Genomic DNA, 11,394 nt, shown 5'->3' with positions numbered 1-11,394 from the left:
TTACTACAAAGCTAGAGAAGAATAAATTTCTCAGACTTCCCATTAAATTCTTTTAATATTGAATTATATATTCCTGAAAAAGACCCACTGAAAGTGTAAACAGCCACCATGTAGTTGGAACAGTGGAACTGTCAGTTTGAATTTGTGTCAGTCAGATCCCTCGCTTTCACAGCTTAAAGCAATTTAAAAAAAAAAAAAAATGAAGCACCCCCAAAAAGGCTGCAAACAAATTGCTATAAGTCAGAAAAAATAACTTTAATACGTGGCTTTCACCTCACATGAATCATTTAACAAAAAGCACACATTTTTGTTTTTTAACAATACACATACAGTTCACAAAATATTAAACATTCTCATCCGCTTAGTCACAACCTCCCCCCAACAGGTGCACTATAAATGTTTTGACTGCTTGTATAACAGAAAAACAAAACATAACATACACCCTCAGAATTTATTCTACTTCTCCTTGTAGTGAGCTAATGTAAGAAGTGTTTTCATGTCATTTCATCAATAATGCTACACATAGCTGCATCTTTGTCTAAAACCTGATCTCTCTTGCAACCAGAACGTTCTCTCTGTTTTTCACTCTGTCCAATGCAGTTGTTGCCATCATCAGTGTCCATTGGTTCTGTTTTCACTCGCAGCCCTCCCTCGGAGTGAGGCAGGTCATCAGGCAAAGACGCCAGGCAGTTCTGAATCATCTCTACAACTCGCTCTAAATGCTTCTGAAATCGTTCTGCAGTTTCCAAACGCTGACGTTTCTGCACTTCCATCATGACTCGCAAGGTCTCCCTAGCTTGGTGAGGACGGTACTCATTTATAAGATGATGGACATGCACAAAAAGCAGTTTCAAGTCCTCCAGTTTCTCTTCTCGCTTTATACTCCCTGGACTCCTTATCAAGATATCCAAGAGATCCAGAAAGTTGACGAGGATAGACATATTAAGCTTTCTTAATTCCTTCTTGTGATCAAACTGCATCGGATGCAAGCGCTCAATACCCTGGCTTTCCAAGGGGCGGATAATTAGATCATCACACTGAAACTGATTACCAAACATCATGTAACTGTCTTTCACAGGCGGAGGTGGCTTTGGGGCCAGGCCCTTACGGATATTTTCATCGGTGTATTCTTTTATATATTGCATTGGAGGCGGAGGAAGAGCACTCACTTGCTGGGGCTCACCCATTATTGCACGATGAAGAACCTAGGGAACGCCAAAGAAACACACGTTATACACCCTGTGTAACAAACCTGCAGTATAAATAAAGGTGCTGTGTGAGGGCTACGTTGAGACAACGCACCAAGCAAAAGCTGTCTCAGTGTGTAACACACAGGGAGCTCCCCAATAACCCCAGGTTAGCTTTACACGGAGACACACCCCCACCACCACTCCCCTCACGAGAGGCACGTTCAGCACTCGCTCCTCAGCCCGCGCAGAGCCGGCCTGCACACAGCAGCCACAGGAAGAGGGGGGAGAGACCTTCCCTGGCCACGGCCCGACCCAGGAAGGGGGGCAGCGGCAGCAAACCCACCGGGAGGCAGGCCCGTCCCGCAGGGAGGCCTCCACGCCGCAGCCCCCCGGCTCCGGCCGGGCCCTGACAGGACCCGAGGCGGCGGCAGGACGGAGCTGCCAGGCCGCCTGCCCTCACCTGCGCGCCGAGCTCCCCTCAGCCTTCCGCCAGCACCTCGCTTCCGCCGGCACCCCCTTTTGTTCCTCCTCGCAATTGGCTTGCTGAGAGAGGGTTGGGAGAGAAACGCGCTCTGATTGGCTCTTCCGAACGCCGGTCTGGGGTTTGCTCCATTCAGAGAGAGCGCTCTCTCGGGAGGCGGTGCCTATCGGCGCCTGGGGTGGGGCGTCGCCATGGAGGGGGCGCCATGTTGGGGCTCGTGTGGCTCTTGTAGGCCCGAGGCCCCCTCGGTGCTTATCCTCGCGTGGTGTCTGCCAGCCCAGAGCAGCCGGGGCTGCTTGGAAGGAAAATACTTGGAGTGTGATCCCCAACGGGATTCTGACGCTTTAACCACTGAAAGATGTGGTGGTCACACATAGCGCTTCTGCGCATCAGGAACTTGGGTGTTATCCCTGGTCACGAAATAAAAGCATTTGCCTGGAAAGTGTGTGCAGTGTTCTTTAGCTGAGCATCCGAGCCTGAGTACATACAGGCTGTCACAGCTGGGCTCCAGTGGTTTCCTTTCATTTTCATTCCACAAAGAGCTAAAGAAAAAAAAATGTGGATTTATGTTTTCCACTTCCTGGGTCTTGGGCAGCGGGGCTTGCTGGCATGACTTCTGCAGGAATTTCTCCCTAAATGGACAACTCTAAAATACGGGTTTTGATACTTAGGCATTTATGTTCTGTTCCTTCTCTTCCTCAGCAGGTGGCAGTAATATCCTTGGTTTTGCAGGAACCCCTTGTGTATACATGCAGTATCATTTAGAGTTTCTTTTCAAGATCACTTTGGGAAAAAAGAAAAAATATATATTACTTTGGATCCTGCCAATTATTTATAAAACAATGCAAAGGAACTTCAGAATTGTTAATATGACTAGAAAACCTGAAAACATTTGCTGCTTCCTTTTTGCTGGTTATCTAAATGTTGAAATACTCCAAACCAAAAGCACTCTACAGCTGGGGCAGGGCTGATTATGAGTGCAACCCCTTCGCATCAGAAGAGTCTGGCAACATATATTTTGGCAGAAATGAACCCCTTTGTGACATTCATGATTTAGCAGGAAGGACAATGTCTGTCACGTAGGAAGGAAGGGTGGCCTTCAGTGAGCTTACTGAAGAAATCACCCATTATGAAGGTTGATGCCCTTATTCTTTGGAAGTGCTGTATTAGTATTTACACATATTCAAAGATAATTGCTGATGACTTCAGTTACCTACTCAAGTATCTGTTCATATGGCCTATGTCGTGTTTACAGATATAGACCCAAGGATTTTTTGGGTAACTGGGCCTCGGTGTAGACATGTTGTCCAAAGGAAGAGATGTCCAAAGGAGAAAATGACTTACAGCTTTGATTCAGGAAGAACTGATGCTACATTGGTTTGGGTGCAATCTGTATCTGTCAATAATTTCTAGACTTCCAGATCTGATGTTGTCTAATACCAGAAGTAATGTCTTCACACTTTCTACCCTGGATGTCAATACTTCTACTTAAAATGTGAAACAAAGCTCTTTACATTAAGGATTTTGTGGTTCCCCAAGATGTGAATTAATCTAGTGTTCTTTTCAGGAACAGATCCATAATGACTGAAATGTGATGAGCACCGAGTAGTGTAAGCTCTGAATGGATTGTTCAGACTCAGGAGTTTGAGTACAGAAAGCTCTTATTCTTTGCGCATAAATATCCTAAAGGCCAGCCATGTTGGGCAACACAATGCAGAAGGAACAAAACAGTATGACATGGTTTGGCCATGTTGCTTTCTGTTTTCAGCATTTCAGCACTGTATCTGGGGAAACCAACCTGTTGAAATGTATGAGTTGTGCTAGTACGGAATAAATATATACTTAAAAAAAAAAAAAAAAAGTTAAAGAATGAAGAAGTTTAAAAAGTTGCCACCATTCACCATTTTCCTATCAGTTTGTGATCTTGTCAGCTGAGAAGCTAAACAGTTCGGAGCAGAAAATCACGTACCATCAGCAAGGGGGGATCCAAGATGACTTTTTTCTTCTGTTTTTGGTTTTGTTTGTTTTGTTGTTTGTTGTTCCTATAGGGTGGTGGTTTCTAAATACTACTTCCATGCATACAAATAATTATTTTGAAGAAGAGAAAGTGTTCCAGGATGAAGATACGGATCTAACCAAGACACATAAATATGGAACTGAGAACATGGTTTCAGATACAGGCAAGAGGGTGCTTCCGTGCTGCAACTAAACAGTTCGCTGATTTGGAAAGAGGAGTTCTCATTCCTTCACCATGCATCTCGGTCCTGCTCTCCTTTCTTCCTTCACTGCTCCTCCAGTCTCAGTTTCTGGCTGTGCAACGTTTCATTCTCATTGTTGGAATGAGATGGGAATGAGACAGAAATGAGACAGTAAGACAATGTTTTCATCAGTGTAAGACATTGGATTGCAAAGTAAACAGATGCAACTCCAAACCCCACAGAAAACATGACTGTAACTTTTCTGGATTATGTTTTCTGCTCTTCTCTTGAGTTAAGTAGACTCACTGTGCTATCCAGTATCAGAGCTAGCTTTTAAGTGAGGAGAAAACACGGGCAGAAGGAAGGGAGGAGGTCAAGGAGATGGTGAGGGGAAGGGTTCTCCTCTCTGCGGCAGCGGCTGTTAGTTTGTCAGATCATCTTGGTACTACAGACAAGGAATAAAAAAGTACCACCTCCAGAGAGGCACGAGAAAACCCAGTAGTAGGAGGTGCTAACCTGCCTCTGGTTTTGTTGGACTTTCCAGACTTTGATTTCACATTCTTTTAACAAGAGCTGAGCTTGATTCTCGGCTGCCTTGCACTCTGTGAACTGTACAGCAAGGCAGTAAAATTCAGTGACTTCAAAAAGTGGAGGATAGCGGGGAGCCAAACACTTGTTTTTCACATGATCTTGATCTTCTTGAGTCAATTTCCCAGTCTGTAGCAGCCAACAAATGAAAGAAGAAAAAAGGTTTTGATTCTCGTTCTTGGTAGCATGGCCGATTCTCAGAAGGCCCATGAACGACCCTTTCCAGCATATGGGGAGCTGCTAACATTTCCTTTACAGTGCTTCCAAATGAGAAATTAAGAACAGTGGTGGGCATCATGCACAGCACTCTACAATTTGCTTTCTACTGCATTTCAGCTGTTTCTAAAATGAGGATGCTGTCCAGTACAAGTCCACTACTTGTGGACAGCTCAATACAGCTCAATTACTACAGCATCTCCATTTTGTAAATTGTAGGAATGAACCTGGACACTGCTTCAAGAGATGTTGAATCAGTTCAGGGATGTTATCTGCCTCAAAGACAGAAGATCTTGATTTATTGCTATGGTTAAGTTTGTTCTGGTTTTCTTCGTAATTAATTTTAGGCAAATTGGCATGTTTCCAATCAGCTATTCCTGCTCTTTTAATTCAGCAGCAGTGTGTAAAGTGTGTGCCACTGAAGCATGCTAAGTTATCTTAGCAGAATTTTGAGTCCAAGCAGTGGATGAGCACCGTATATACAAAACTCATTTTCATGCATAGTCTTATAACAGCCCTGCTCCCTTCTGTGCTGGAACATATTTCTTCAAATTTTGATTACTACTGCAGTTTAAGTAGTAAATAAAAGGGTTTTGTGTGTGTGTTTGTTTTCTAAGTAGTCTGAAAAATAACCCCAAAATGATACTCAGTTCCAGTTGCTTGTTTTGTTTAGGTTGTGTTGCATCTTATAGCTTAGTTAAGCAACGAACTCAGGAATTTCCTTTTTGGTGATTCTTACAGGCTTTGCTGCAGGATATACAAGGGAGGAGGGGAAGAGAAAGGGAGACAGTTGGGGGTGAAGGGGACTTAAGCTTTATGTCTCCATCTGCTGTGGTTAATTCCCATCTCCATATCTCCCGCTGTGGCTTTGGGAATTAATGAATTTGCAATGCAGTGCTATGCTGCCTTTTCTTTCTGACTCCTCAGACTAAAACATCAGCTGCAGCCTATGTGTGCACTTGTAAATGTAGGAGATAAGTTTAGCGTTCCTCCCATGTAGAAATTGGGACACACCATTCTTCAATTTACGAGTCAAATTGCAATTTGCTATACAACCTATTAACATAGGTATGTGAATAGATACAAACCTCAACAGAGTCTGGACAGTTATTTAACCATGAAACAGATATCTCACTACTTGTTCATAGATTGACATGGCTCAAAATCCAGGCATATTTTGTTGGAATTAGCCAGCATTCTTTCCTATGCTCATACTCATAATGTTTCTGGAAACAACCCTCCTACCTGATGATTAAGTCAGATATTAATGCTGGGTCTTTACATGGTCACAAGTCTGTGGTGACTGTCTGTTCTATGTTGTAAATCAAAATGTGTCCAAAACTGTCTGTGTGGCATAAAGAAGTACTCCCCATACAGCCATCAGCAGCTTGGGTAGCTGTAAGCAGGTCATGCTGTCAGAATAAACCACAGGACTTGAAGTACTGCAGATTTGCCAGCAGTGTAAGTCTTGCCTTTGTCTTCAGAAGAAAATAATAAGGGACAGCAAGCCCAATAGGCAGGCACTAACAAAAGGGCCTGGAGCAAATTCCCAGTTTGGATAAGACACAGTGCAACTGGGTTTTTCTTTCTGCATTTTTGCCTAAGAGAGAGCAGCTGAGCAAAGAATCATTTGTATCACAGAAGAACCTGTCCTAACCCTGTGCAAGATCACTGGTATAAAACATGTTCTCTGTGTTCCTGCCAACATCAGTAAGCCCGGGAATGATTTGCTCCAGGCATTCAATTCATGGATAGCTCACTACATCCTCCTAGCAGATGCTCAGAACAAGGCATCTACTTTCCAAGGGCTCCTGAACGGTTCACAAAAGAATCTTGCTCTAGCTCTACCAGAGCAACTCTCTTGGTTACTGGGAGCAGTGTGAGCACATTCAAAGGTACGGTTGTAAGACCCAGGAGAGAGCTAGATGCATCTGGCTCATAAAGACCAGGCTAATTCTTTCCTTTATTCTGCAGCTTTCTGTCTGGTTCTTTGGGTCTACTGGAGACATCTTTGTTGGGGGAATAATGAATGGCCAAAGAAGCAAGACAGCTGAGCAACCTAAATAGAGTTTCTCACACTCACTAAAAAAGCTAAGTAGCAAAATGGACTGAATTCTGGAAGCTTCGGAGTTGAGTGATAATCATCATATTGAGCAGCTAGTGAAAAGGAAGAGCTTGCACCCAGACAGAAAGTCTGTCCCAAATATTACATGTTAAAAGTATACAGGTTGTCATGTGAGAGTGAAGATGTAGTTGCTGCTTTCCGCTCTGTTTTTTACAAAAACAAAAACTATATTTAACTTTATAAATTTCTCTGCCGCCTCTAGGACATAAGCATTGGTATCAGAGCAGGATGTGCGGGTGGGGAGATTTCCACAGTCTACAGTAATAAAAGTGTGAACTGCATAATCTGGGTAAATCCCCTAAGAAAAATCCAATCCCTAAAATAACATTTTTAGAGCAGAAATAGAGCAGTTGCAGGAGGTAGCAAGGGATGAACAAAGGTGATTAAAAGAAAAGAAAAAAAATGGAGGCCACTGAAGCCACAGTTGATAAGAATAACTTTGTCAGTAACCTCAATTTGCCAAGCAGAGAGAAGTATTTAATGCACACAACGGATCAAATCGAAAAAAAAAAAAAAAGAAAATATTTCCTTTTTTTCTTGCATACAAATGAAGTGTGTGAAAGGGGGCATGTTAGCAGACTTTATAAAGTACATACATAGAGAAGATACCTAAAAAATTAATTAGGTTGTCTCCTCATTTACAGGATATACTACAGTGGTTTTAAGATACTTAGGACAGTCCTATTTAATTCCTTTCCACTAAATATACAAATTTCCCAAGCCATGCAATATACAGTGGAGCAAAAAGCCTTGAACAAAAAGATTGTGCTCATACTATCAGTGTACTCCTGCACCAACATACAAGATTCCAGCAGTGAGATATCTGTGTTAGTGGGACATTTCAGCTGACCCACAGAGTCCTTTCAGGAAGCTGTTTAGTTTGTATGTAGAGTCTACAGACTCATCTGCACTTCTTCCATCTCTGAAGCCAACTTGGTCTTAGCCAAGTTGGGTATTTCTACCTAACTATACATATTTTCTGCTCCACTGTAGGTAGGTTCTGAATCCCTTAAATGACTGAGTCTTTGCTTAAATGAATATAAACCTTTAGTGATAAACCTTTCAGTCACCAGGAGGATGATGACATATGGTTTACATCTACACTTCATGTCTTGCAAGCAACAAAGACTTTTCTAAAAAATGTACAGGCCATCATAGTCTTTGAAATTAAATACAATTCAAATACACATAAACAAGTTAATGTCTCATAAATGTGTAACTAAATATAAGTCTTAGGCTGTGTAGTTTTGTATATACATGTAAACCTGGCCTTAAAATCATTAGAGTGCATTCATATTCTGGTTTTGGCTTGCTACACTCAAAGGTTTGCACGCTTACCACACATGGTTTGGGGGATTGAAGTGAAAAAGGAACATGAAGGTGTAGGTCTGTAGCAAGAGTGGACACAAAAATACCTCAGTCCCTACCTCCTTCCCCAATTCAACAGAGAAGAGCTACCAGTTGACAAAGACACTGCAAAACAGGTAACAGCTCTTGCTGATATCAACTACTGCGTCTATGTCAATGACATACAAATCTGGATGTGTTGACTTGTTTGCTTCTTTCCATTCATTCATTTATTTTTTTTTTCCCTTTGTCTAGTATCTCAATTGGGCATCCTCAGCTTGAATTCACCATAGAAAACTCAGGATGGCTAATCCTGAGTTTTCCTGCCAGTTACGCTGACATAGCTAGGAGACACTCTATCTCTCTAGGCCAAAGTTCATGATTATTTCCTTATAACAGTTTCTTTCTTCCTACACATGTGTTGTATCAGATCTGCAACATCTCTTCTGGAGGTCAGCCTGCCCAGTTCTTCCACATTCAGATCCAAATCTCATTTGGGCCTTCATTGGCTTGACCTGCAGCATCTTCCCGTCAGATCTCCTCCAACACATTGCATCATACCATGCTTACACCAAATAAACGTAGTTGCCAAGGCCCGTTATCTGAACATTTGATCAAATCGCTCCCCTGTTCATACCCCTCTACTAACTCATCTCATCTAACTACTTATCTCATGAAGAAATCAAGCTGTCTGCGACTATGTTCAAAGAATTACATAGCTCTGTCGCCACTACATGCCACCCCTGCTGAATCTATTCTCCCCCCACATCCTCTTGCCTCCAGCACCGTTGCTCCTCTGATGCCTACTTGCTGGCTTCTCGCTTCTTTGCTGTCCTGTAGGCCTTGCTTCTTCTGCAGAGCTGTAAGGTCACACACTCGAATTGCTATTTATATTCAATTTTCTGAAAATACAACATGTAAGTCTTTGCTAACAGACTGCAAACCTATTTGGCACAAAGTAGGCAAGCTTTTCAGAAAGTCCTTAATGTTGCAGTCAGTGAAACTAGAAAGAGTACTATAGCCCTTAAGAAGTGCTCATAGCTACAAATGTAATGGCGTTACAAAGTATGGTTATAAAATCGAGCAATGCCATTGAAATCCATTGCCTTTTTTGGCATTCACTAATGCTACCAGAATAAAGTCTATACAGTTTATCAGGGTACTCTACAGCAAATGTTTTTGCTTATCAGTTATTAAAAAAAAAAAAAAAAAAAAAAAAAAAGGATCTCTGAACATTATTTTAACCAGCAAATTCTCAAGGACAAGGAAAGTTATACGCACACAAAAGTAGTCCTACATTTTAGGGATGCAAGCACCTAAATTAGGCGCGCTATTTCCTAGAAGAACTGGGAAGTTAGGCACCAGTATTGATCCTAGTCTACAAACAGGTAGGAAATCCTCCTAGGCATCAATGATGAGTTTTCAGGGGACTGCAAACTTGTGTCATCTTTCTTGTTCAACCACAAGGGTTGCTTGGAACTCAGTCACTACTCAGAAATGAAACATTGCTTCACTAGACTTGCGTGTAACGTTTCAACCCATGCTGTGGCTCTTCTTCTGCAAGACCACCAGATAGGGGTATACGTAGGGGCGTACTGTGCAACAGCTCACTTTTCTCCATTTCTGTTCCATGATACAGCGTGACCTTTAGCAAATTCTCTATCGGACCTATGTCTCAAATGCTATCTTTAAATTGTATTTTTACAGTAAATATTGGTTCTCAACTGTCATTGAACAAAATTGATAAGGGACTTCTGAGGATTCCTAGAACATTCTGCCTGAAGAAATGCTAAATATAGCATCAAACAGCAAAGAAGCAATTTGTTACCTCGTGGGGTTTTTTGGTTTTTTTTGGGGGGGGGGGTTGGTTTGGTTTGGTTTTTGTTTTCTTGGAGACTAATAAACAGTACATTCTATTGAGAAATACAGTTTCTAAGTGTGTATCCAAGATATTTTTTTCACATAAACTGAATTTAAAATAATAAAAAATAAATTAAAGAATAAAATAAAATAATCTTCTTTGGATTTTGCAAGGAGTTCTAAAAATACATCAGGATTAGGAAGGCCTCTACTAATGTCCTGATGCTACTGGAAAAGCAAAAGTCAGCACTGGTAAATGATTTAGACTACAATAGCTTTCAAAAATGCCTAGTTGATGAAAATGTTTTTCTTGTAGTTTCCCCACATCCCACTAGAACCCACGTCTCCGATCCTCAGTAGCTTCAACAACACAATTATGCATCACTAATACACAATTATGCATCACTAATACATACATACATACATACAATATTAAAAATGGAAGGGCAGAAGAAAATGAAATGCATTTCTTTTAAAACATAACAGTGCTGTCATACTGAGCATCAGTGCAAACTCATTATTATTATTATTATTATTATTATTGTTATTGTTATTATTACTATTATATATTTAGCCTGGTGCAAACTACCCTGAATGGTGCCCTGAAGTCCTAAGGAAACCAGTTACATTGGTTTTGATGTTTGTGCTCGCTTTGCTGCTGATTATAGGGGTCTTGATTACATCTGCAGAGGGCACGTTATGCCTCTGCTTCCTGGAACATCTATACACAGATTAATTAGAGAGCACCTGTAGCAGACAATAATCAGTGAATAGTAACGTATGACAATTAATTAGTTATCATTTATTGTAACCAATTGTTTTCCATTTAAATGTCTAATGACTACAAATATTTAGCAATTCTTATACAAGTAAATCCTGGTTATTGTTTTCATTTAGATAGTATGCTCAGTTGCTGCCTTTTGCTTTTGCTTGCGGAGTAGGAACTTTCATGTTATGTGGCAAATTTCCTTGGAACACTTTGTATGAAATCTCTGAGACACAAAGTCAATTGTGAAATACTCTAAATGGGAAGGCACCATTCCTTCAATAACCGATATGGATACATGACCTACTTCTAAGAGGGCCAGAGACACTTATCCTATATATCCATGCTCAGTATGTGCATTTATAACAGTATTTACTAAATGGGCAAGTCAGAGACAGATGCTTCATCATGCCACACCCCTTTAATTAATCCTTAATCACTGATTTACATTTATCGAATGTCCCTCAAGTGTTATTTTTTCCACAACATTTGCCCTAGAGTGTATTTCGCATGTGCTGTTCGTTTTATGACTTCAGAGAGGATGTGGTTATGGTTTGACAGAAAGGAAGCTTTGCTGTAGATGGGAAGATAAAGCTCAAAGTACCTACGCTGCCTTTAGAACA

The 11,394-nt window shown here is 41.3% G+C and overlaps 1 protein-coding gene across 2 annotated transcripts; it reads right to left on the bottom strand.

Moving 5' to 3' along the window:
• Window positions 1-234: 234 nt before the first annotated feature.
• Window positions 235-1,701, bottom strand: MED7 (mediator complex subunit 7). 2 transcript variants are annotated; one of them, XM_032196821.1, is made up of 2 exons: window positions 1,651-1,701; window positions 235-1,205 (listed from the first exon to the last, which is right to left on the bottom strand). In XM_032196821.1, the coding sequence occupies exon 2, from the start codon at window positions 1,185-1,187 to the stop codon at window positions 495-497; it is 693 nt and encodes a 230-aa protein (XP_032052712.1). In that variant the 5' UTR covers window positions 1,188-1,205; window positions 1,651-1,701; the 3' UTR covers window positions 235-494. The 2 variants fall into 2 exon arrangements, with proteins under 2 accessions (XP_032052712.1, XP_032052713.1); XM_032196822.1 differs by lacking the exon at window positions 1,651-1,701 and adding an exon at window positions 1,303-1,382.
• Between the last annotated feature and the right edge of the window lie 9,693 nt (window positions 1,702-11,394).

This window comes from Aythya fuligula, chromosome 14 (genome assembly GCF_009819795.1).
Source record: "Aythya fuligula isolate bAytFul2 chromosome 14, bAytFul2.pri, whole genome shotgun sequence".
Lineage (NCBI taxonomy): Eukaryota > Metazoa > Chordata > Aves > Anseriformes > Anatidae > Aythya > Aythya fuligula.
This window is presented reverse-complemented; position numbering and strand designations above follow the sequence as displayed.